We start from the raw sequence: 27,484 nt of genomic DNA, 5'->3' as shown, positions 1-27,484 counted from the left end.
CGCATGGAAAAACCTTCACTTTCTGTGTGATACCCAACCTCTCCCTTTTCTCCTCCTCCTTTCTTAGCAGCACCTGATTCTGTTACTCTAAGTCAAGGATCAACTTGTTCCTGCCTGGTATTCCTTCTGATGTTGATATTTTTCTATAGTTTCCTGAATGGAATGCATGCTGAAGGTGAAAAGAAGGGTCTTTTTTTTTTTTTTTTTTGCATTGGTAGGAATCGAACCCAGGGCCTTGTGCATGCTAGGCAAGCACTCTACTACTGAGCTACACCCAAAAGTAGCCCTCCCAATAGCATCTTTACCTACTCTATTGTACTTTCTGTACAAAGGGAGGCTGTGAGGATGGGAGGGGTGTGATGTGTGCAAGTTGGTCTGGCTGCATGATGCATCTGTATTTTTCATGACTCAACTGCTCATTTTGATCTCAGGATTATAGAAACACACAGTCCTTTTTAAAAATAAGACTTTATTTTTTCAGATTATGATATTTCTGCCATGTCAAAAAAAAATGATTGATTGGATTTGGGACATTCCCATAAAGCTTGAAGTTTGATGAATTCAAGAGGGATGCTTGACTTCCTTTAAAGCTGGTCTTCAAGCCTCACTCCATCTGTGGTAGAGCTGGTCTATTCCAGTGGCTTCAAGTAATTTCTTATTCATGGACAACTCAGCACAGATCTCCCCTCTGAATTCCAGGTCTCCATGTCCAGCCTGAATCCATTCTGCCCTTGAACCCCCACCCTTCCCAGGGCTGCCCTGGGTCACTAATGGCCTTTGATGGGCCTTCCTGCTGCCGGTTGCCACCTGCATTCCATGCTCTGCATTGCAGCCAGAGCAGCTTTTCTTGACAGGCACTGGTAATTTATCCTTATTGGGACATGCCGTTTATGCTCAGCCTCTGAGCAGTAGCAATCCAAAGATTAAACAACAACAACAAAAAAACCTTCCCAAGTGTCTCACTAATACCCGGCCAACAGTAACTCTCCTCCCTTCTGCTCGCCTATTTTTTCCTCTTTTAGACCTGGAAGGCTCTGTGTACACCTGGTGCTGTGCTCACACCTGTATTTGCCATATTTATGTTCCTTTCATCTCTTATGTTAGAGGCACCTGCTGTTACTTCTGGCCCAGTTGTGCCTGATTTCCTCTCAGCTCTGTTTCTTTAGAGGAGTGAATGATTGTATCAGAGCTTTTAGTGGGATGGCCCTCAAATCCTCTTTGAAAACTGGATATAATAAAAATGCTCAACTCATGAACTCGATTTAGTGATTGTGGTGAGCCCATGAGCAAAAATGCAGATGTTGATGATAAAACGAAAATAGATTCAGATAGGTCAGCCTACGGGTCTTTGTCTTTATATTGCTGCCTTTTCTGTCAATATAGGTGAAAAGTGATTTTTTTTTTTTTTTGCTTTTTCAATTTGCAAGTGATTTTTCAATTGGAAATTAATTAGTATAAAAGCTTATTCTATGGCTTTAGAATTTGGCCTGCCATTAACAAAAACTTCAAGAGAGACATCACCTTAACAACCTCTAGACAATAAGGGCTTCAATGATTGACAAGTTTGTGCTTTTAAAATTTAAATCCTCATAAAAAAACAACATTTCTTGGGAATGACAGTCATATTTAGGTTTATTATGCTTCAGTTTCTAGTGTGCTGGTGGTATATTGATTCAGATTTTACCCTGGCACTAAACATTGACCAACGGGACAAGAAAATGAGCTAGCAATTGGGTCCACTTTGGTAGGTAACCTCCTTCCCAAACTTTAAAAGTAGATTGTTCCAATACATTTTCTTTAAGACTGTAGGGATTGGGCTGGGGATGTGGCTCAAGCGGTAGCGCGCTTGCCTGGCATGCGTGCGGCCCGGGTTCGATCCTCAGCACCACATACAAACAAAGATGTTGTGTCCGCCGAAAACTGCAAAATAAATATTAAAATTCTCTCTCTCTCATCTCTCTCCCTCTCTCTTAAAAAAAAAAAAAAAAAAAAAGACTGTAGGGATTACTGGTGTAGTATATTTTGTCTGAGCCTTGACAAAATCAGCCCCTTTAGATCACATAGTAGGTAAACATTAGTAGGATCAACATTAAAATGGCATTTTATTTTAAAAAAAATTTAACATTGAAAACAAAACAAAACATTTAAACCAGAATCTCACTCGCGTGTTGTGTGTGGGGCTTTGGAAAAATAGTTGTCAACACATAGTTCCAAATCCTCACGTTGGCCACCCTGCACCAACCACCTCCATTCATCTAGCTAGATCTGGTGGGGAGATCTCCTGGGTTCAGCTTCACATTCCCTAATTTACTTTTATTCAGGCCAGGTGTGGCCTCCACGCCAGTAATCCCAGCCCCACAGGAGGCTGAGGTGGAGCATCATAAGTTGAAGGTCAGCCATAGCAACTTAGTGAGACCCTGTCTCAAAACATAAAAATTAAAAAGGGCTGAGGATGTAGCTCAATGAGAGAGCTCCCCTGGGTTCCATTCCCAGCACCACAAACAAAACAAAACACCAAACAAACAAACAAAAAACACTTTTCAACTTGTCTATCACTTTATGATCATGCTCCAGGAGAAATAGGGAGATGCACTGGCCCAACCAACACTGACTTGAAAAAAGTCATTAGAAATTATTTTTGACACTTGGAACTGGCAGCCTGAGAATCAGAATTTGGATTTTGCTGGTCAAACATCTCAGGGGCTATTTCTTCCTAAAACTACCATCCAAGTTGACAGCTATCCAGTTGCTGGAAGAGTGGCATTATAGTCTTTTTGATGGATTTGAGAAATTCTACAAATGTGGCCAACAGAATAGTTGACGATAGAGTAGCCAAATTAGCCACTTCTTATTAAGCGTAAAACAGAGCAATGTGAGCCTAAATACTTGGCTACAAAGCAGACTAGCAGAAATTGAAGTGCAGAATAATCAAGGCTAAAGTTGCAGGCCAGATTTTAAAAGCATGAAAAGATCAAAACAAGCAGTAAGAACCCAAAAAACATAAAAGCATGGACATCTTGAGTTTTAAGGAATTAAATATAAGTAACGTTAGGCCTTGTTCATTGTCCATTGTAAGAAACAGGACATCCTTGTAGCTGACACAATCGTTTCTAGGACAACCTGATATCTTAAAGCAATTCATTTTTAGACCTGGAAAAAATGTCACCTTATGCATGCCTCACGAGTTGAAAATTCTTCCTTGAAACTATCCATGTATCCAAAATAAAGTTTTTGTTTATTTATTTATTTTTCTTTTTTTTTTTTTTCACAAAACAAAATTTCTCCTTAAGATGCCAGAACTCTTCTCATCTATTTCATATGAAACTTAAAAATATGCCCTTTTTTTCACAGATCTTTAAATCCTAGGCATGTTAACATGATTTAACCTTTTTGGTGACCCAGGCCATACTTAATATGGTATGGTAACTGGAGGCCTTGAAGAGGTGAGAGAATGTTTGGAGTAGAGGCACAGAGGAAGGGACGTGGATGATAAGGGGTGGCAATCTGAGAGTGCGGAATATTCAGAATCAAGATTTTTAGAAGTGATGATGTTATTGAAGATGATAAAGCCCAGGGCTTATCTGACAGCCTGTGAGAACCATCTGGAGAACTAGATTTCAAAATTGCTGTCTTCTGGCCACTTCGTTATGTCCCCAGATAGGGCTCCAGCTTTCTCATGGACATTCCAAACAGTGGGCAGGAAGAAGCGGGAGAGGCTAGATCAGCCGACTCACAGACAAATTCTTGGGGGCTGTCACCCAATCCCCTTGCCCAGAACTTGACAACATGGCCATACCATACAATAACTGTAAGGCCTTGGGACATCTAGTCTTCATCCTGATTGGTCATCTGCCCAGCTACACCTGCTGTTAGTATAGACGAAGGGAAGAATGGGGGTGCCTCAGGAGGGTAGTGGGTTACACAGTCTGATAATATGGGCTTCAGATGAGCTGTTAATTTTGAAATTGTACATCTCCTCCCATCCCAGGCACTCAAGTCCCTAGATGGGAAAGGGAAAGCAGCTTCCAGCTGAGAAGGATCCCGTAGGAGACAACCAGGTCTCAACCAGGGCAAGAATGGGAAATGTAGAGAAGTTAACGATAAAAAGGATTATTTTAATGGCAATAGTTATTTACTGCCCACCCCCATAGCTTGTTTAGTTTTTGTTTTGTTTTTGTAGCCAACGTGTATTGCATTATCGTGATAATCACTCCTTTGCAAATACACTTAGTTGGTACCTTTTGCATTCCATAGTACTCTTGGAAAATCCCCAACTCTGAGTGAGCTCAACTGTCTCCTCCTTCTCATAAAATTAGTAGCTACAGAGCTTCAGTGAGTTTTCAACATGGTCCGAGAACCCTGCAAGGTCTCCCTTGGGCAGGCCATGGCCCACTCTTTAGAAGATCGTGGTTCCCATCTTCTTCTAACTCCTGCTCTGAGTGCAGAAGTGTCCTGAGCCCCAGCCCTTCTAGCAGGTGTGTAAACCCTCATGACCTCTCCCGTGACCTCAGGAAACATGTCCCCATGCCTGCCTGGCATCTCCACTTAGGTGTTTGTAGGCATGTTGTCCCTGAGCACTTCCAAGCAGGGCTCTTGGTTTCCCACCACAGACCCGACATCTCTTGCAGCCTTTACCATCTCCATAAACCTCACAGCCACCCACTGGGCGGCTAACTTTAAAAGCTCAGGTGCTGCTCTCCCCACCCCACACCATCACACCCCATGCTTCCCCAAGTCCTGTCGGTTCTGTCTTCATGAAGAGTATACCAGCGCCTAGGTCCTCTCCCAGTGTTCTCAGGGACTCGGGCTCCTTCCAACTCGAGCTCACCATCCCTATCCATGATGCAGCCCAAGTGCTTTGCTGCTTTGAAATTTTCTCCACCAAATAAAGTAATCTAACCCCTTCAAGCTTGACCTCCTGCAAAGAATCAGGACATGGACAAAATGCATCCTTTTTTTTTATGCTATATTTTGACAGGGGTGACCTTTTCAATTCCTGGTAGAATCTTCATTTCCATCTGAAACCTCATTAGCATAACCTTTGCTCTCTAGATCAGCATTCTGGTCTTCCAGATCCGCATCCAGCTCACCCATTAAGCTCTGCTTGCAGCATTCTAGGTATTCTCTAGCCTACTTCTTCAAACTTTGCCAAATTCCTGTGAGCTAGTTCCAAAGGCTCCTCCACATAGGCAAAACTGTTAAAAAGTGGAGAACGGCTCTGCTTCTCAGTATTACTTTTCTTTGTTAGTCAGCTTTCTGTCACCATGACAAAATATCTGAGATAATTAACTTATTAAAATAAAAGGTTTTGGGGGGCTGGGATTGTGGCTTAGCGGTAGAAAGCTCACCTGGCACACGTGAAGCCCTGGGTTCGATCCTCAGCACCATATAAAAATAAATAAAATAAAGGTATTTTAAAAAAACAGTTTTGGGCTTGTGGTTTTCTTTTTTAAAATTTTTATTTATATTTTTATGGGGCTAGGGACTGTACCCAGGATCTCACACATGCTAAGTAAGTGCACTGAGTTACACCCCAAGCCCTGACTCGTGGTTTTAGAAATTCTAGTCCATGATATAAGCTGGACTCATTTCTTTTAAATCTCTGGCAGGGGTGCTCAATGACAATGCTAGGCACTTCCCCAGTGACTTGAAGACCTCCTGCTAGGCCATATCTCCTACAGGTTCCACTTCTTCCGGGTATCACCACCCTGGTGACCAAGCCTTTGCCACCTGGGTCTTTGAACACCAAAACTATAGGAAAATAAGCTAATTTATTAAACTTGCTAGAAATTGCATGTGAAAAATGGGGGATTTCAGAGGCAAGCACAGCATTAGGGAGGGGGCATCGTCCTTATCTATGTCCTGATTCCCGACTCTTGTCTTTTTTTGCTTGTCTTGTCAAGGTCTTTATCAAACCAGGCTTATAGGAAATATAAGGGAAGGAGAGAAGTCAAATGTGCTTTCAAGTCATAATAACTGGTTGTCAGAGCGTGGAAAAGGGGTGGTTCGAAGGAAGGAGAAGAGCAACCAAGGAGGGTAGAAAAGTGCAAGTTGTCCCTGAGAAAGGGCTCTGCACACACCTGTCATTGCTGGTCTAGGAAAGGGGCTGGGAAGAGGAAAGGTGAGCAGTCTCTTGGTTTTCTGAGGTTACTTCTGTGACAAAGTTGGACTCTGATGCTTATAACCAAATATCCCAGCACATCCCTAGGTGGGGCTTCAGATAACGAGGTTTAAGGATGATTGCTTTCTCTTGAAGTTCATAAATTGCCCTAAAGTAGAAAACAGTAGAACTTAAGGATTTATTGTTGTGGTGGTAAATACATGTGACATAAGGTGACCCTTGTAATCATACCTAAGCCCATGATTCAGCAGCATGAAGTACATTCACATTGTTCTACAACCATTACCTCTATCCAGCTCCAGGATTTTCTCATCGTTTTAAAGGGAAACTCTGCTCCCATTAAACAATGACTCCCTGTCCCCACTCCCCTTAGACCCTGATTACCACTATTGTACTTTCTGCCTCAGTGATGTTGACTCTCAAGGTACCTCATATAAGTGGAATAATGTAACATTCATCCACTTGTGCCTGGCTTATTTCACTTAGCATAATGTCTTCAGAGTTCACCGTGAATGAATCAGAACTTCTTTCCTTCTTAAGGCTGAATAATGGTCCATCATATAGAAATAGCACATTTTTTTTTATCCATTCATCCATGGATAGGTTGCTTTCACTTTGACTGTTGGAAATAATGTTGCTACGAAGATGTGTGTACAAAACATCTCTTCATGCCTCTGCTTTCAATTCTTTTGGATTTATACCCAGAAGTGGAATTGACGGATCATATATTTTGTGTTTAATTTTTTGAGAAAAATACTCAAGGGATTTCAACCCTACTAATCTGTTGAACAAAAGGAGCTTTCATTTATTTCTTTATGCCACGTGATGTGTAGCTAGGCATCAGATAAATGGAAATGAAAGGAATGAGGCTCTTCCTCTTAAGAGACATGGGGGTTTAATATAAATAACAGATCCAACAGTTATGTAAACAATTAGCGCTTAAATGCTGCGTTCAGTTCCTTAAGAAGGTACGTGTGGGGTGCTCTGGGAGCACATTCTACTAACAGTGTTTTCTAGCGTTCTTGAAGATACAGTCTCCTTTAAGATGTCCTTTAAGATGGTGTTCTACAAGTCCTAGTTAATAGTGGAGCATGCAGTGGAGAAGTTACAGTGTACAAGTTTTTGAAATAAATTTGGTTTTGCAATAGCTAACTCAATCCATCTGTTTTTTTTTTTTTTTCTTATGACCTAAATGTCTCTTCTTGTTTCTTCTTCTAGTGGTTTTTAATTGCCAACAGATCTTACAAAGTCAGTGTGGCAAGTTCCTTTTTCTTCAGTGGGGTGTTTGTTGGCGTGATCTCTTTTGGTCAGCTTTCAGATCGCTTCGGAAGGAAAAAAGTCTATCTCACAGGTAATCTATCAGTGTTCATGAAATGAATAAGAGGATGAGTTTCCTGAAGACTCTTAGGGAAATAAAAAGGAGGCTGGTTTCTCAGAGTTCTCAGGGAATTGACATGGGGACACAGATTGTATTTTTATTATACTGGCAAAAGACCAAACTGCAAGCAGAGTGAGTTCTGGCTTGTCAGTGACTAACCCCCCTGGTTAAGCCTAGGTATTAGCGTTAAAAACTTTTGTGGGTGATGTATTTCTCTGCAACCCCAAATTGCAATTGAAGCCATATTTCTAAAAGGAGCAGTGAAAGATTTGAGACAGTCTTCCATATCCATTTCCTCATATCTCTCTCTGTTGATTCATTTCAAATGAGCTCTACAGGACTTGGCATAGTCTCTCAGCAAGCTGAGTATAAGCAAGTATTTTTAATTTCTAGCATTTTTTTTAATTTTTAAAAATTTTTTAAAAATAAAAAAAACTTTCTATCATTTATTATGAATAATTGAAAACTGTGTGTGATTGACAGAAATTGTGTCACCAAGACAGTAAACCTCTGTTTTTTTCTGTCGTTTTCAAGAGAAACTGTTGGGAAAAAACATAGCTCAGAAAATATAAGTTTACAATGGATTACTTTACAGACTAATGGATATAATTTATTACTTTCATCAAATGCTATTTTGCCTCTAAATCATTGAATATTATTCCTTTTTTTCTAGGTTTTGCTCTTGACATCTTATTTGCTATCGCAAATGGATTTTCCCCTTCATATGAGTTCTTTGCAATAACTCGATTCTTGGTGGGCATGATGAATGGAGGGATGTCGCTGGTGGCCTTTGTCTTGCTAAATGAATGTGTGGGCACCGCCTACTGGGCACTTGCAGGTACTGCTTAAATCCTTGCAGATCCGAATGTGGTGAGTTGCTCTGCAAAACCTTGCAGAGAACTAGTTTAACCCTAGAGTCTGAAAATGCATTTGGACTTGAGGCACTTAATCCAACTACAGGTTGAGTAGCCCTGATCCAGAATGCTTGGGACCAGAAGTGTTTCAGACTTTTTCAGATTTAGTGATATTTTTTGTATTTATAATGAAACATGTTGGGAATGGAATGCGAAGTCTAAGCACAAAGTTAATTTATATTATACTTTATATTCATAGCTGAAGGCAATTTTGTTCAATATTTTGAGCATGTCTGCATTTTGACTGTGACTCCTCATGTGAGATCAGGCGTGGGAGGTATCATGTCAGTGCTCCAAAACTTTTGGATTTTACAGCATTTTGGATTTTGGATTTCCAGATGAGGAATGCTCAATCTGTATTAAATTTGATTTCCTGAATTTGTTTTGTATAACATCAGATGAGTCATTTTATTCATATTCCTTGGTAAAATGTCTCTCTAGGGCCTGTACCACAGATGGTGACCTTGGTACCCAACTCACAGCCTGTCTGCATTTTGTTGTGGAGAGTGCTCAGAACAGCATTAAATGCTATTTAGCTTAAAGTGGGAAATACTGCAGAGATAGAAAGTACTAGAACTTCTTTTCTTGAAGCCTTCTTATTGTATTTTATTAAATCCTATTTCATAGCCTTTCTCATTTTTACTGTTCTCTTCAAATCAATAAATGATATTGTTATAGAATTTCTTTAGTAAAAAAATTTGCAAAATGAGGTTCTTTCAGTTTTATTTTTAACAATTCCATCATTTCCTCAAGAACTAATATATAGTAAAAAAAATGATTTTAAAGGATTTTTTTTTTTTTTTACTTAAAATATAGTCTTGGGATAGTGCCTGTGTCTAAAACTCTACTTTCTGGATTATAGGTTCACAGTGATACCTTTTTGTTTGTTTCACTTCCACTTACTTGACAATCACTAAGTACCACTGATATTCATAAACTGATATGGGAAACGAGTTGACCTTGTGACTCACAGCAGTGTTTCTAAGTGAGGATGTCTTGAGAGAATGCCATTGTCGCTCCTTAGAACTCACATGCAGTGCCACCTTCCATTTGTTGAGTGCCTGTTACAGCCAGGTACCACCCTAGGCATTTGACATACATCTGTAATATTTCCAGATCTTACCAATTAAGAATTTCTACCTTCATTTAATGCTTTCAGTTCCACCTTGTCTGTAGCAGCTGCCAGAGTGTACTTATCCCCTAACCCAGCTCCTAAACTAGGACCAGTGAGAAACTTTCCTCTGAGGTTTCCATTTGTATTGAGTCATTAATGTCATGGGGGTGGGGGGATGAGTGAAGATTGAACTCAGGGATTTGGCATGCTGAGCAAATACTTTACCAGTGAGTTGTAACTCCAGCCCTAATGGAATCTTTCTAAATAGTAAGGTCAGACTAATTCCAAGGAACTAGTAAAGTGATTGCAGCTGTATGCAGGGCAGGAACAAGGACACTGTCTCTGGTTTGGGCTGTCCCGGGGTCCAGGGTCTAGTTCTTGCTCACTTAGAGTATCACGACACCGTATTTTTCACAAACCTTGTAAATTTCTCTGAGAAGAATCACATTTAACTTGAGCTGTTCCATGAAGATGCTCTTGTGTAAAAGACATATACTGCCCTCCCCCTGCCAGATTATCTGATTATTCCTGTCCTGTTGCATATGTTGGGCAAAAGGAAAGACCTCCTGGACTCTTGTTTCCATGACAGTCACCTAAAGCCCTTGAAAAAATTCATAACGAAGTGCTTTCACCTCTCATTCTTGTCCTTGAAGCAGGGTTAAGATGAGGCAATTAAAATTTTTGTAGCAAAGAAAAAAGGGAGGAAGGGAAAAAATTTTTAAAAAATCAAATAAAACAGTGGAGCCAGATGGTTGCCAAATTCAATGTGAAATTCAGAGTGTGACAGAGTTCCCTGGAGGCCACGACTGGGACCTGCACCCAGGACAAAAGGAAGCCTCTTCTAATGGAGCCCAGAATGCTTTTGTGTACAGCTTCCTTTTTCTCCCATGAGCCAAGGTCTTCCCCAGAATTTTATCCTCGACCATTCTTTTCAAGTTGGTTTCTCTCCAGCACAACCTTATACACCCCTATGACTTCAAGTATGCTCGTGAGCTGCAAGACGTTGGAAAAATCGGTCAGAAAATCAATGCTGGATAGCTAAATAGTATTTTTTAGTATGTATAAAATAGTGTGTAAAGTATGTACAAAAAAGGCACAAGTACAAACTGAAGGAATCCATTTCTGATCGGTGTTGAACAGCCTACGAAGAAGGAAACTATCGATTATGGTAGTTACTGCGATTGAAATATGAGGTCAAGTACTAAAGCTTATGAAAGGCCCATGCTAGAACGTTGGTTATTTGTTTTCTTAATACCTTCTCAGAACAAAGAGAATAGATCTACACATCAAATGTAAAGAATACTGTGGTCCCACCTGCCCACAGAGGATGGTGGCTCACATTTTGCTGAGTGTCCTTCTGCAGCTCTTCCTGTGCCCATCCGTTCCACAACACTCACTTATGAAACGGACCCTGCCACATGTCAGACCCAGCTTTTTAGAGCATTTTAGATCAAACGGGTGGACCAGATAGGAGGTAGGTGGGGGAAGGTCCTGGCTGTTATGAAGCTTATCCTGTAATTTGGTGGCAATTTCAGATAACTCTAAGGACAGTGAAGGATGTTAAACAGGGTAATGGGCTAGACAGAATCGGGGGACTACTTACATGAAACAGGATGCTTAGAGAAAACCTCACGTAGGAGTTTGATCTAAGATGTATGATGAGGAAGCCCTGGACACTCGAAAGTCAGAAGAAGAGCATTCCCGCCAAATGGAATGGCAAGAATCATGGCCAGAGGCAGGAAGGAGATTGTTGGGGGGTCTGAAGAATGCCTGGAGCTGCATTTTGGAGAGGTAGGGGTGGACAGGAGTGAAGTGAGGAGGCTTGGGGGGCACCTAGGGCTTGTGGTAGGCCAAATGAGGATTTTTTTTTTTTTAACTCAAGGCACAGCCAGAAGCCAGCAGGGTGTATTAAACAGAGTAGTGATAGGCTGTAATGTACTGAAAGGTTACTGTGGTAGGTGTGTGAAGGATGAATGAAAGGGGAAACGAGGGGAAGTAGAAATTGAGGGGTCACCTAGGAGGCTGTGTCGTTGACCATGTAAAACAGACAGTGACTCCGAGGAGGATGTGAGTCCTGGAGGAGGAGGAAGAGGTGCGTTTGAGCTGGAGTTGGGTGGGACATGACGTCCTGAAGGCTTCACAGGGATGAGACAGAGAGACTCAGGGAGACCTCGGAGTTTGTGTCTGGAAACTGGGAGGGTCCTTGGTGCCATTTACCAAATGAAGTCCAATCTATTTTCTGACCTGCCCAAATGAGCTCTTGCTGAGTACAAATTGAGCAGGAGTGGCAGACTTGAAATTAATTAGAAGCAAGCAGAAAAGAAATCTGGCAAGTATGCATCGATACCCCAAGGTCCATGGATAGTCACAGAACCACCCGTGGTGCTCCAAAACTGTCATGTGCAAAAGTGGTGATCTGAAATGTTTGTTTTTAAAAATATTAATCATTTGAAGGAAGTAGCTGAGAGTTTCATTACATCTTCAGCTCCACACCTTGTCTCCACTGTCATTTCCAAACCACACACGTGTAGCTTCTTGCTAGACATCAGATGTGACTGTCGATTGTCCCTAAGACCTATTGCTTTTCCTGTAAAATCAACACTGTCTTCCGGAATCTCTGCCTGTGCTATGTCGTCACAGTATCTAAGGCCACCAGCTAGATACCTTTGAATATCATCTCCTCTTGTTTGTCATATCCAGTTGATGCCAGTTCTTACTGATTGTGACAGAGACTCAAATCGTAAGAACCTGTGTATGGGGGGAAATCATTTGATCAATCACCAAGCCTTGGAGCCAGGCCTTGGAGATGCCTGGAACCAGGAAGTGAGAGGCTTCTCACCTCTGCTCCTTATCGTCTCTGGAAGCTTCCTCTGCTCAGTCAGAGGTGGGCCCCAGCAGTTCCAAGTCCAGTATTTAAAATCCTGGGTAAGAGCTCCGACTGGTGCAGCTGGGGTCACCCTGCACTAGGGTGACCCTGACTGGCAGCACCACAGTGGAGATGAAGTAGCAGGATCAGTTCTCCAATAAAGTGAGGTTGGGGGATCCTTGGAATGAGAAATGAGAGCTAGATAGAAAATGTTCTAAGCCAGGTGTGGTGGCTCAGGCCTGCAATGCTAGCAGCTCCAAAGGCTGAGGCAGGAGGATCACAAGTTCAAAGCCAGCGTTAGCAACTTAGCAAGACCCTGTAACTAAATAATACATAAAAAGAGTTAGGGATGTGACTCAGGGGTTAAGTGCCCCTGGATTCAATCCCTGGTACAAAAAAAAAAAGAAAGAAAAGAAAAAAAATTCTGAAATAGCTATGCACAGAGACTTCCAGATATATTTTTTAAGTTAATTGACACAAAGGGCTAAACCTGTGTTACAACAGAACAATAATTGTACACACTGAAATTTGTCGAACATGTATAATTTCATCTGCAATTAACAAAAACTACCATTTGTGTTAGGTATTACTATTTCTATCTTAACAATGAGGAAACCTAGGCTCAGAGACATTTAGTGATTTGTCCAAAGTCACACAGGAATAGTGGCAAAATTAGGGTCCAAATTTGGTTCCTCTGAAAACATCCCATGCCTTGGACTGTCTTCCTTTTGCCGACATTGTTGTGAGTGAGTACTGCGTGCTCAGGACCATTCTGAGCCATGACAAGAAGCCTTGTTGTTGGGAGCCAGGTGCTCTTTGATGCACTGTAATGAACCTGTAATAGGTATTGATTGTCTTAAATTTCCAGGAAAATAACACTGTCGCCATTCCCTTACTCACTGGAGTTTGAGCACACTGCACAGACGAGCACATTAGCTCTTCTGTGTGGCTCTCTCTTTTCCTTGCTCAGGCAAACAGTATATAAGTCAGTGTTTTTTTGTTTTCATGATGAACTATGGACAGAAATCAAAGAAAATATTTGTTTTACAGGATTCTTGATGAAATTTTTGTAATAAGCTCAGCAAAGCCCTGTGGCTACAGATGCCCACAGAAGTTATTTTTCCATAGAAGGGAGACAGGAGAGAGGAATGGTACAAAATGCAGACAGACCTGGGTACTAGTCCTGGCCATGCCATACACAGCCCTCTGTTCCTGGACATTTTCCCTGAGCCTCTCTGAGCTACTTTCTCAGGTTAATAATTATACCTGCTTTGTAAAACAATATATGCAAAACCATTAATGTTCAATAAATAGCAGCTCAATAAATGACTAACAGTGATAAAAGCGGTTAGAGAAGGTATATCAGAGATATAGATTTTGTGAGAATATTAAACAAGCTGGCACACTTAATACCCACCTCAATACTCATTCAAAAAACATAAGATTTTAAAAAATTCTCTGGCTGGTATTTTTTTGTGTTCTGGTCGGTAGAGACAGATAAGAAACAAATAAATACAAACTGTCATGCATCTGATGGTGATGAATTAAGTAGGGAAGGGTGATGAAAGAGTAGGGCACCAGGCTATGGTTTAAGACAGGGATTTCAAGGGCTTCCTCTGTGATAAAGATGGAGGCCCAGCATTCCAATCACCATGTGGCCTAAAAACCTGCTCACCCACACACTTCCAAGACTCCGCCAGAGACTCAGGCAGACGTCAGTGTGAACACCCAATACCAAAAACATTTGGCCAAACCCTTAAAACTCATCCTGTGTACATGTGGTCTGTGTTCCTCTCTCCTTCCTCCATTTCCACTCACTTTCTGGCCTCTCTTTACCTTTCATCCTCTGAGGCTGAACATTGGTGTTGGTTTTTCTCTTCTTCTGTGCCTCTCACACTTTTCAGGCAAGGGCTGTCATCTCTCATGTGTACAGTTGGCTCTGGGACTTGGGGTTGGAAATGGGACTGTGGACCGGGCTTTCTCTGGTGACCTTTCTCTTTTCCCTGCATTAGGATCCATTGGCGGCCTCTTCTTTGCCGTTGGCATCGCCCAATATGCCCTGTTAGGATACTTCATCCGCTCCTGGAGAACCCTAGCCGTCCTGGTGAACCTGCAGGGGACGGTGGTCTTCCTCTTATCTTTGTAAGTAGCTCTTCTTCTCGAGAGTTTTAATTCAGTGAGCAGAAGGGATGTAAAAGAGGATGCAGGTCAGCACTTTGCATACACTGACTTTGGGGAAGAACTGACCTCTGCAGGTGATCCAATCCTTGGCCGCTCCTGGGATGAGAGATGGATGCCGCTTAGTTAGTTCAGAATGCAGGTACCTCTGTTTGAGATGACCACTCAACATGCTGCCTTTAAACTTCAGATTGTTGGCATCGGGTACCAGTTGTTTTGTTTTTTTTTTTAACTCAATGCCTCAAGCTTAAAGATCTTCAGGCTGGATCAGACCATGGGCTAGGAGTAGCCCTGAGGTATGATACTGTGAGCCAAGTATTCAAGTCGAATGTGTATGCTAAGTGAACTAAGCCAGTCCCCCCAAAACCAAAGGCCAAATGTTCCCTCTGAGATGCAGATGCTGACTCAAAATAAGGGAGAGGAGGGCAGCATAGAAGTTCAATGGATTAGATAAAGGGGAATGAAGCGAAGGGAGGGGGAGGGGAATAGAAAGACAGTAGAATGAATTGGACATAACTCTCCTATGCTCATCTGTGAATACACAACCGGTGTAACTCCACATTCATGTGCAACCACAAGAATGGGGTCCTAATGAGAATAAGTTATACTCCACGTATGTATGATATGCCCAAATGCACTCTATTGTCACGTATATCTAAAAAAAAAATAGATTTAAAAAAAATATGTGGGGGAAGAATTGTGCAGTAGCAACTGTTTAACTTGAAGATGAGTCTCATTTCAGGGCCTATAAATGTGCACTCTGGAAGAGTCTCAGATGTGGGGGATGCCCTTAGGGTGCAGAGCAGTATAAGGCTGGCTCCCTGGTCAGGGTGGGTTCTATAAATAACGGCCCAAAGTGTCACACTGTGACAGTGGTGGGCCACCAACACTAGCCCATTTCATCAGAAGTTTCAATGTGTCCTATCAAAGGTCTTTCTCACCTGACGGGTCCAATTTCTAAGTTTACTCATTAAAATCCTTGGCATGAATGAGATTTTCATCCCATGGTACCAGCTTTCTTCTGTACCATAAAACGAGAGAGAGAGAGAGAGAGAGAGAGAGAGAGAGAGAGAGAGAGAGATGGTAATATTTTAATTCAGGTGGCTCTTTCATTTAGTAACTCTTTACCCTGGTTCTAAGTTGACCTTTAATGGGGATCAAACTAAAATTTGCTCTCATATGCAGTAGTCAACGTCAACCTGGACTAAAGAAACAAAAATCATGAAAATTATTTAGTTATGTGAGTTAGAGTGAGGTAATTTAATTAGAAATGGAAACCCAGCAGTATTTTATTAGCTTATATATTGTACATCTTCGAAAAACAATAAGTGGGTGCCTACTATAGTACGTTGATTTAGTAAGAACTCATGTAAATATTTATGAATGAATATGCTTCCAGCTATTTAAAGGAGCTCAGGCTTCCCCATGCAGTCTGGCTCTCTCCTCCAACAGTAGTGTGAAATCCGTGGATAAGCTACACCATTCTGCTCTTCTTTTTCTGAGTGAATAGTCTGAGTTGGATTCTGCTAGTGCTAGCTAGGGGTATCTCCTCACCGGAAAATGAATTCAGGTCGAGAGCAGTAGAAAATAGAGGGAGGAAGACGCATGCAATTAGATATCTACTTACTCCATCAATCCTGGAGCACCAGGCGTCCCACAGATGGCCTCCCGTGTGTTTCCCGACTTTCTCCTGAACTGTCGCTCAAACCCTCTGCTCAGGCCCACTATGCTCTGAGATATTGTCATCCAGCAAGCTTTTCTTGACCATCCCTCCTGCTCCAAGTTACTCTCTTTCTTTCCTGAATTCCCCAGCACATAACCCAGTCTCTTCAGGGGCCTTTTATTTCTGCCTCCTGCTGGAGCCCTGCCTCTCTCTGAACCAGGAGTCCTCAGACAGAAGCAGGCTCAGCTCCACAGTGCATTTCCCCCAGCCCCAGAGCCCAGGGCCTTCCACACAGTACAACCTTCCTGTCCATCGGACAGACACAGGCACAAAGATATCCATAGTGACTTTCACAATTGGCCGTCATCAACGTTATTTTAGAATCATATGTTGCTTGTTTACCAGAAACATTTTTACCTAGCTTAACATTTCCTTATTTTGCTGGGCGCAGTGGTGCACGCCTGTAATCTCAGCGGGCTTGGGAGGCTGAGGCAGGAGGATCGCAAGTTCAAAGTCAGCCTCAGCAATGGCGGGGCACTAAGCAACTTGGTGAGACCCTGTCTCTAAATAAAATACAAAATAGGGCTGGGGATGTGGCTTAGTCAGTGGCCAAGTGCCCCTGAGTTCAATTCCTGGGTTGAAAAAAAATTTTTTTTTCCTTATTTTAAAAATATTTGAATCTAAGTAATTTTATTTTTTGCTGAAAATGGGTGCCTTCTTAATTTACAAAGATTTGCCATCTTTAAAGATAGTCACAGAACATTTTTTGAACAAAAGGAACGTTGCTGAATTAGTCTTTTAACTTTCAAGTGTGACCATGGCACAGGTGACCATGCCATCAGGAAGAGGGCAGTATGTTCAAAGATCTGCTTTTCCTTTTAAAAACATGTCTTACTGTTTTGTTTGTATAATCTGCATGTGTCCAAGCTCATACTCTCAAATATGTCCACAGCAAGTCAGTGACCCTTCGAAAAAGTGAGCTATTGGCCTCTGAAAATGCAGAGAAATATAAAGTACTAAATTTACACCATCAAGATAAAATTTTCCAAGTAGAAATAGTTAACTTGTTAACTCAGAGTTAAATTTCCAAAGCCTGAATGACTCACACATATTATCTTCAAAAATGCTTTTTACACTTTTAAAAATAATTTCTTATTGTTTATAAACAATTCTGAAAATACAGAGAGGCTTGGAGGAGAGGATGACTTAAATTCCCCAAAGATAATAACTGTGAATATTGTTGGTATATTTCCTGCCGGTTCTTTTTACTCCTTCCAAACCTGTACCATTTTAATTTTTATCATCTTTTACTTTCTCTACATAGTTTTCACAATCTTCTTCTTTAGTTCTTTTTCTTTGTATTTAGACTGATCAGTTAGTTTTACTCAGTAGCTCATACACTGGCCAGTTGATCCAACTTATCCAATCGGCAGATTAACATTCGACAGAACAATTATTCACTTGGTTATTTTCTTGCATGTCAGTAATAATCAAATGGCAATAAAGAAGTAAATAAAGGAATTTTACAAATTGTCAGAAATAGCCTTCATTCCTGCTTTTATTGACCATCAAGTGTTATGCATGAGTATTCTCTCCCTCAGTTGCAAAACTTCTAGGAAAATTCCTATTGTTTACAGTGTCTTTCCTCTCAGCACTTCTAATGGTTAATCTGAATAAAATGAAAACTTTTTTTTCCCCTTCAGTGCTGGGGATTGAACCCAGGATATTGCACATATTAGGCAAGTGATCTATCACTAAGCTAAATCCTCAACCCCTGAAAATTCTTAATAAATGGTTATTGACAGAGTAGCCATCCATTAAGCTTTTAAATCCTATACTGTTTGTTGCCAATTCACCATCTTATTGAAAGGCACAGGAAATTCTAAAAAGCACCTTAAATACCTAATATTATTCACCCAAGTTTCATCTTTGGCGGAAAATGTCAAATTCGATGTAAATGACCTTGATGTTGTGTTTAGTAAACAAGGCTTCCACATTCCTACAGTGGCATTGTTGTCTTTGAGAAGTTTTTGGAAAATATATTCATGATTGTGAAGACGCAGAAAAGCTATGTAATATCGAAGTCTTGAAAGTGTGTAAGAAATATAATTATTCAACACTTTGTGGTTATATTAGAGAATAACTGTTGTTTTGTAACTAGAAGTGAACCTGAAAAATAACTTTTTTATTCTTTAAGGCTTATGTAAAGATCAAGAAGTTCCTCAGGATGAATTAAAGCTGGTGTGTTGGATGATTTAAATATTTTGAAACAGTAAACAGTCAAAAGTAGCTAAGATGTAACTGTTTCATTTAAAAAAAAACATTTTTTTAGTTGTTGATAGACCTTTATTTTGTTTTATTTATATGCGATGGTGAGAATCGAACCCCATGCTTCACACATGCCAGGCAAGTGCGCTACCACTGAGCCCCAGCCCCAGCCTTCACTAACTGCTTCATTTTTATGTGTGGTCTTAAAATAATGTCTCCCTCATAAATTGCATATCATGATGTTAAAAAAACTCCTTTTAAAAAAATTTGTTTTCCTAATGAGATAATAAAGATTTCTGTCTTCGCGTAAAACTTTTTTAGAACTTAAAAAAACGCACTATCTCTTAACTCATAATTCTAACAACTCTTGTCCCCTGATCCATGCTTCATGAAGAATCTGCTTTATTCAACACTAAGGAATTGCCGTTCAGTTACTAAAATTGATTTAAAAATAAATGCAAGCTAGTTACCTTTATTATTGATATTTTGAAAACACACTTCTAGGTTTTGATTGATAGAGTGGGCCCCGCTAACGTTGGTGTGAATGTTGAAAACAGCCCTTTCTCTCTTTCTCTCGTATGTCATCAGGAGAGTCAAGCTTTAAACCTAAGGCAGAATACAGCTGAGGTGAGGGACCTCGTGTTCTAGTGGGTGATTTGTGTCCTTCCTCTGCACGTGCACCTATATGAATACACAGCCTTTAATGACGTCTCTTTCAGATTCATTCCTGAATCACCTCGTTGGTTATACTCCCAGGGTCGACTGAGTGAGGCCGAAGAGGCACTCTACCTCATCGCCAGGAGGAACCGCAAGCTCAAGTGCACGTTCTCACTCACGCATCCTGCCAACAGGAGCTACAAGGAGACTGGAAGTTTCCTGGATCTGTTCCGTTACCGAGTCCTCTTAGGACACACCCTCATCCTGATGTTCATCTGGTAATCTCACATAAAGGGATGTTTTGTGGATCTTCAACCGAGGTTGGGTAATCTGTTCCTTCTTCAGGTTTATAGAAAGCTTTACCGCTTGACAGCAGAAGGTGGTTTTCCCGAAGACAGGACCTGTCCCCTAGCACCTGGTATGTCCCACTCAGCTCTGATTTTGCAGCCCCATCTCTGAAGCAGGAGATGATGGTGCCTGCTGGGCATCGTCCTAAATTTGAGTAAATAGAAACACATCTTTGCTCATGAGGCATTTAATGTGACTAGGTAAGCCCCACCCTCAAGAGAAAGAGGACTGGGTAAAGCCAGCAAGCTCAGCAGAAACTGAAGAGTTCTACCAGCATTTAACCTACCTTTGATTCTGGCACCAAGGGTGTTCCAGCAGTGCCCTGGGCCACATGTTGTGTGGCACTCCTGCTCACCCCCTCACTGAGGTGGGTGAAATGCTATCCCTTGTGTAGATGGGATCCCGGACAGTGGAAGTGAGGGATCCAAAGCCATGTATCAGATCAGTGAACAAGATGATTAGTACTCTGTGCTCCTGATTTTCTGATTCCTTAGCTTATTCCCATGTCAAAATGCCTCTCAAAATGCTCTCAGTGTTAAAGTAAGTTCATTCAGTAGTTCAAGATGGTTCCACTTAAAGATGGAAGGGTTAGAAAAGCAAAAAGTAGATGGGCACTACAATGTGTGTTTTGCACATGTGTTTTAATATTGGACATTCTGCCGGAATTTGTTTTAATTTGTATATTCTGCTATAAATTTGACCCTGTACTGGGCATGATTTTTTTTTTTAATTTTTTTTTTTTTTTAGTTGAAGATGGACACAATACCTTTATTTATTTGTATGTGGTGCTGAGAATCGAATCCAGTGCCTCACACATGCCAGGCAAACGCTCTACCACTGGGCCACAACCCCAGCCCCTGGGCATGATTATTATACATCACAACTAAAGGATGGTTGTGCTGTTTATAAGCATTTGCCATGAAGGGTGCATAGAAACCCGCATTTTCATGGAAGAATAAAGAAAAGTGACTTTATATAAAAGCAGTTGTGTGTAGAAAGCTGAAAAGAAGAGTTGCTTGAGAATAAGAAGCTGAGAAGGTATTTTTCTGTATACTGATTCTCTTTTCTTACCCAGACACTGACTGCCCCCTGTATGGTCAGGGGCCAGGTCCTACAAACTGCTGCCTTCTCCACAGAACCAGCACAGTGTAGGGGTATCACAGATCCATAATGCTGAGTGAAAGATACAGCTTAGAAACATGAAAATCAAGAGAACCTTTGAAAATCAAATCTGGTTAACATCAAACCTGATTTGATGTTTACTTATTTAAAAGCAAATATTTATGAAGTCTGTTCAAGTTACTTGGGGCTCCATAGAACTCTGCATTTGTACATCACGTAGACAGTCAAACCCTCTGCATTGGAGGAAGCCCCTATTTGAAGATTTTTTACTGTTTTTTATTTTCGTTTAATTTTTTTTTCTAGTTATATTAACTTCTAGATTCAGGCCTTTGCAAAATTAAAACAAACAGAAACCAAGCTAAGAGACAGGGAGCCTGTCCCGGTTTATTTTATTTCTTACACAGCCAAAGAAACTCTTCTCAAATAAACTTCTTCCCCCTGGGCTCGGAATGTTCAAAGATGCAATAATCGAGCCAATGTCATTTGACATACTGCCATTCTTTTTGAGGATGTTGTAAAATTCGAAAATCTTTTCTGTGCCTCTGCCATTGAAGAAAGCCTTAACTAGGGAGTAAAATTATACCTCTGTGTTTAACATCTGTTCCTTTGCTTATTTCCTGTGATAGTGCCTTTTAAAATGGCTCTTCAATGCCCTAAATATACTGTTAAATATTATGCAAGGATCTTAAATTTTGTTTGGTGCACATAAAGAGGATTTAAATGATTTTAATAGCTGTAATTATGGATCCCAACGACCAAGTCTGCCATGAAGGCAACTTGCAGATGAGAGGCCCAGCCTGGGGGACTTGGGGATGATCAGGCCTTTCATACCTCATGTTCTCCTGTTCTCTTTCACTGCCAGCTTGTCACTAAATTCCCCTATTGTCCTGAACTGGTTTTGTTTATTCTTGTTCTGACTCAATACCATCCCAACTATGGCTAGAATCACTTCACTGGAATTTCTATCTTAAATGCAGTGTAGACACATTAACCCAAACAACCCACAAAGAACTATATGTGAGAGCAAGGTCTCTCCTATGGGTGGGAAGCATTTAAAAGGTATTTTAGAAAACTGCATGGATTTAAATTTGTTTAGCCTTTTGCTCACATGCAAGATGCCCAGAGTAAAAGAAAAGTGGGTAACTGAGTGTCCCTTTGCATCTGCATCTGTGATGTCCTGGCTACAGGCCTGCTCATCTGCCTTCATGCACGAGGGAGAGGAGCAGGGTGCACTTGCTCCAGGGCTTCCTCTCTCCCTTCCTCCCCAGCCTTTTCTCCTTATATCTACCACAGCCTATTAATAGGCCAGGGCACTTGGCCCCTTTCTCTGTTTTATTGCTTACATAGCAATTTATGGCTTACAAAATATATTCAGATACTAGTAAAGCCCAGTTTCAGTTTTTTAAATTTGTTCTGTTTGATTTTTATTTTAATAATGCAGTCTGCTAGGCACAAAAGTTCCTATTACCATCTTTGCTATTTGGAGCTTCAGGTTGGCACTCTGATTGGCCAAACTCCTTAGCTTTTTAGTTCCCAACTGCAGGGATACTTGGTGCCTAGCACAATGCCTGCCATCTAAGGAGATATTCCCTATTTCAGAAATGATATACATCAATAAATTAGTAGCTTTTCAAAGGCTTTTCCCCAGTTGATCCTTCTGGAGGATCCTGCCTCTGCTGTGACCCCTGAATTTTCTCGCCTGTTCTAAGTCTTTAGCATGTGCACCTGCTGAATGCAAGAAGAGTTAATACCCAGGGTAGGAAATTCCTATATCCCAGTGGGGTGGAGTGCCTGACATTTCTGGCCTACAGGTGACCCACTGAAAATCCATCACTTCTCAGTTCATACTCTCCAACCATCCTTTGTTGATTTTTCTCCATGGGAAGACTTTTCCAGAGTCATTCTGATAATATCACAAAACCAGCCTTAGGCAAGTGTTCCATACATTGTTGAATTAAATGAAGGAAGAATGGGGTCATTGTTTTCTACTCAATGCAAAAATGCTTGAGAAAGCACAAACAATATCTTTTCTCTTGCAGGAGCTAGGCCTCCATTTGCTTTATATAGTATACAGACATAAATCATTTCCAAAGCCCCATCATGTTTTTGTTCTTTCCTAAGATAGAAATTTACGTGAAGACAGAAAGCTTTGCAGGAGACTCAAGCTTTTTGCATGCAGCAGTTTGCATTATATTGAACCAAGTCTATTTTAATCTTCTCCAGCAAACTTTGACATGTTTTCTGTTGTCTTGTCTTTCACTTTCCTGGTCCTTTGACACCCCCCCCCCCAAAACTGCAGGTTCGTGTGCAGCTTAGTGTATTATGGCCTCACACTGAGTGCAGGTGATCTAGGTGGAAGTATTTATGCCAACCTGGCCCTGTCTGGCCTCATAGAGATTCCATCCTACCCTCTGTGCATCTACTTGATTAACCAAAAATGGTGAGTATGGATGAGCATGAAGTGCACCATAGAGAAGGTGCACGGGTGGCACACTGACTTGCTTATATACATACATACCTAGATATTATCATTTTTTTCTCTGTAGACAGTATCTGCTAATCACTGTGGTGATTAAAGTTTCTTTCAGGCCAAATGCATTTAGAATACGTTTTTTGGTGCAATACTTTAGATTCATATGTGTGAGTTTTTATATAAGGCTTTAATGCTTTATTGAAGACACCACAAGATGAGGGATTTTAGGAGTCTCTAAGTACATTGTTAGGCCCAAGAGATGGGGTTATCAATATAGCTTAGAATTTCATCGACCCAATTCATAGTATTTATAAGCTTTTGTAAGTAGGAAGAAGAGTGAGGGAACTAGAAAGAATTTTCTTACCTCTTAAGACCCACTTTGTTGAGAGGAAGAAAAAATACCATCCTGCTCTTGCTACTTATGGTCAGTGGGCACAACTTTGAAATATATTTAAAAAGTTATCATGGAGCTCCCTTTCCTTGGGTTTTGTAAGATAATTTCTATTATTTAGCCCCTGACCACAGCAACTAAAACCCTTTTTCTGTTTGATCTAGGAATCATTTGGATTGTACCGTTTCTCATTCTCTGAGAATTATCATTGTAACTAAAATCGGGGTTGGCACTGCCCTGATGCTGTTGTCATGATGTCTACAAAACTGTGAAGGGCAGGTCTGGGTCTGTTCGGTTGGATACTTTTCTCATAGGTAGCATTCCAGATACCTGGGCTGACTCCTGCTGGTGACTGCAGCTTACTTTCGCATGCTGGGGAGTCTTTCCCTAGCACCCCCGGTTTTATCACATGCGCCCCCCTGTGCTGCTGTAGCTTCCTGTGCATGCCTGGCAACCACTGAGTGTTACAAGGAAGCTGTCCATGGGCATGTCCTATGTCTTTGCAATCACTAGGGCCTGTCATGGTACATGTCACTTGAAAGACACTCAATACTGGCTGTTACATTAAGCAAAATGACCGGGAAAAGAAGACTAAAGACCCTTCCAATTTCCCAGCAACTTCCACCCAGAGCCAGGATTTAAATCTGAAGCAAAGGGAAGGATGCTGCCTTTGGGGTCAGGCAGACCCGAATTCATCTGTTGTTAGCTTTATGACTTTGGCAAGTTCCCTCACTGAGCCCCCACTGTATTCATTCTCACACTAGGTATTATAAAATCCCCCTGGAAAAACTGTTATCAAAATTACAATGTTGACATTCTTAGCAGGGTACCCAGTATGTTCTAAGTAAATCCCCCACATTCTGGTCAGTAATTTACACAATGCTCCTAGATGCATATTCCCTTTTTACCTCTATGGGAAAAGTAGCCAAAGTTCAGATACATTAAAGTTAGTTTTAGAAACATGATGTGATTTGTCTACTAGATAATTATCTACTAGATAATGGATTTGTGGTGTGAAACAAACAGATAATGGAGCCAGAGATTACAAGAGACACTTCTAATGAACTTGGAGTTCATGGCACAAAATTAAAAAAAAAAAAGACTCAGGTTTTCACTGTCTTTCCAGAAATGAATAAAGTAAGAGGAGAAAGGTGAAATTTTTTATAAATAGATAAAGGCCATACAATAAGTAGAGCTAATAGATCTACAACACACAGCCTAAACAAATAGCCACATTTAAAATCTAATTTTGATTCTTGTGTACCTAAAACAATTGACTTTGTGTAGGTATCTATTTTCTGCTTAATCTCTCTCTCTTTCTCTCTCTCTCTGACAATATGTGTGTTCTGTGTGTAAAATATGTCAGCTCATCTGTCTATTTTTAATTTAGACAAAAACATGGTGGAGGAAGATCAGTAGTGAAAGAAACCATGAGAGAGAAGAGGGAAGGGAATGGGAAAATACTGGGGAATGATATTGGGCAAGTTACATTGGTATACTGTGTGCATGGACCACTACATAACAATAAATCCCACCATTATACCTAACTATGGTGCGCCAATAAAAAATATGGGAAAAAAAAGAAAAGGGAGGCATAATATCTTACTTCCAAGACTAAAGCTCTTATTTGAAAGTGATTTTAAGGTGTTCATTACATTGCACTTAATTCTAACCCACGAACAAGACATTTTTTTCATTTGCATTTTGAAGAGAAAGAGACTTTTCAAAACATTGTTTAAAATTGTTAGTTAAATAAGATTAAGGTAACCAGAAAATGAAACGAAATAAAACATTTCGTTTTCTTTTTCAGTTTCATTCTCCAGAGGATGAAGAATGTAATTGTGTGCCTATGGTTTTATTATTGGGATTATATAAGATAATATGTGGAGAACATTTAAAATAGCACCTAGAACATAGTAGACACTCGTGGAAATAGAATGATTCTATGTCCTTCCTGTTCTGTGTCCCCAGCAGACTCACATTTGCCACCCACTCCTTTAAAAGAGTTGAAACTGAGGACATTTAGATAGGAAAATTGGGAGGAAGGAGCAGATGGATTTATAAGATTCTTAAGAGAAACGTGTGATTTTTCTATTATTTAGGTTTGGTCGGAAACGGACATTAGCAACATTTCTGTGCCTAGGAGGACTGGCTTGTCTTATTGTAATGTTTCTTCCAGAAAAGAAAGGTATGCCTTTCAAATTTCTACAAGGGTTTTGAACAGCACTTTTATTACAATGAATCTCAATATAGTAGAGAGATTACCATATGCCATGCTTCATTTCTGTGATTGCATATTATTTAGCAATTGTGTAGGGTATAATGGGCCAGATTCTTTCCATTCCCTAAACTATTCTCTGGGTGAATAATGTGCTTAGAGGTGCACTATTAATTCTCTCAGGCTATTAAGCTACCATCTGGGGTGTCTGGGATGCAGTACTGGTGATGTGAGAGTTGTTTATTTGATGAGGAGGAGGACCGGTTAGTTCTGCACAGAAAGAAACTCCATCCAAGGCTGCAAATTACACTCACTCCAGCCAGTCACGAGACTGGAGATTGGAGACAACAGTTCTCAAACGTGGCTTTGATTTCTCAGTTTCTCTGTCAGTATACCCCAATAATAATAACAACACAATAACCCCAAGAGTAATAGTCCCTGTTGGTCACAATGAATATGCTCTTGGTCTTTTGTGAAGGGTGCATATGACACCTTCAGGACCCTGTTGTATTTTCTATATTCATAGCTTTGCTATGCAGACACAACTGCAAAAAAAATGTCCCTTAGCCTCTTCATCTAACCTGATTACTGCCTCGATATAGAAATTCTGTGGATACTGCAGATTTTTTTTTCTTTCTTTTCGTCTTTTTTTAGGCTGGGAATGGGGTAGGGCAGCTTGCACACCTGAGGCATGCCAGTTACTGGGAACTGTGGTTTTAGCTGCAGTTTTCCATAAGTACTAGTGGGTCCTAACAACTCTCTTTTGTGGTGCTTATGGTATAACCAAAGCCCTGTTTGGGGGCGGGGCGCTTTTGGATTTTGACAGGGCTATATTCTAGAGCTTGCACTCCACCTAGGAATGATTATGAGATGGTTTGACAGAAAGTTTTGACAGCTACTGGAAGTGCATGGAGAAGTCATTTCACCATCGGAGCCTATCATGTACAAAATGCTCCTTTCGTAAATTGCTTCTCCTTGAACTTGGGTTGTGCTATTGTCTCACAGAGAGGCCTGCAAAGCTGCCTCTTCTCCTTGTTCTCTGTTCCTACTCTGCTCTAGGTCACCAGTGGAAGGTCTGAGCCTTGACTCCAGAGTGCAGGTTGTTTGAGATTTTATGCAGTGTTTAGAGCAGCCTAACAGTGGTTTTCATGAAATCAAGGAAACTAGAGAATTCAGTCATTTTGCCCATTTCTTAACATCTAGCCAAACCAGTGCCTCTGTCCGTGTCAGGTTGAGGGGATACTCTTCAGCCCTGCTGGGGGCTGTCGCAACTAGGTGCCCTCTTCTGTTTATTTGGGGCAAGAACTGATGGGTTTCAAATCACTGTAGCCTTCTGCTCAGCAGTTTGTTTGGGGGAGGTACCTTGGGAACTCAGTTGTCGCAGACCTGCAACAGCCTGGTGTTCCATTTATCACTTCATAGAGGAAAACATTTCCTTGTTAGTGTAAACACACCTGTAACCGTCACACTTCCAAGAGCCAAGCCAGTCAGTGTCTTTCTCCCTCCCACTTCTTTGCACTCTGTAGGTAATCCACCCTCTAGGACTGGCCCTTTCTTGAAATTATCTCTTATTTTAAATAACAAAACAAAAATCCAAGGTGAAGGCAGATGGCTAGTCTCCCCTCTCTGCTCTGCTCCAGTCTGTTTTAAGAAAGCCATGTGAACCCTTTGTTGGTCACACCCATTGGTGGACACCGAGTGAGAAACAGTGTAGCAGAGTGTCTTTTATGGGCTATTCAGGTGCCGCAGGAATATGATGCCTCTATTATACTC

General features: G+C 40.9%; 1 protein-coding gene across 2 annotated transcripts in view; it reads left to right on the top strand.

Annotated features, from left to right (window-relative positions):
- Slc22a15 (solute carrier family 22 member 15) overlaps window positions 1-27,484 on the top strand; it is a 73,316-nt gene that overhangs the window by 25,612 nt on the left and 20,220 nt on the right. Inside the window, exons 3-8 of one of the 2 annotated variants that reach the window (XM_046458200.2) lie at window positions 7,340-7,472; window positions 8,173-8,337; window positions 14,406-14,535; window positions 19,222-19,437; window positions 22,929-23,069; window positions 25,596-25,681. In XM_046458200.2, coding sequence (XP_046314156.1) covers window positions 7,340-7,472; window positions 8,173-8,337; window positions 14,406-14,535; window positions 19,222-19,437; window positions 22,929-23,069; window positions 25,596-25,681 — 871 coding nt within the window. The remainder of the gene's footprint in view (window positions 1-7,339; window positions 7,473-8,172; window positions 8,338-14,405; window positions 14,536-19,221; window positions 19,438-22,928; window positions 23,070-25,595; window positions 25,682-27,484) is intronic. The other variant, XM_046458201.2, reaches the window with a different exon arrangement.

Source organism: Marmota monax, unplaced genomic scaffold (assembly GCF_021218885.2).
Source record: "Marmota monax isolate L192 unplaced genomic scaffold, Marmota_monax_Labrador192_F-V1.1 WCK01_AAM20220418_F8-fsc00087, whole genome shotgun sequence".
Taxonomy (NCBI): domain Eukaryota; kingdom Metazoa; phylum Chordata; class Mammalia; order Rodentia; family Sciuridae; genus Marmota; species Marmota monax.
This window is presented reverse-complemented; position numbering and strand designations above follow the sequence as displayed.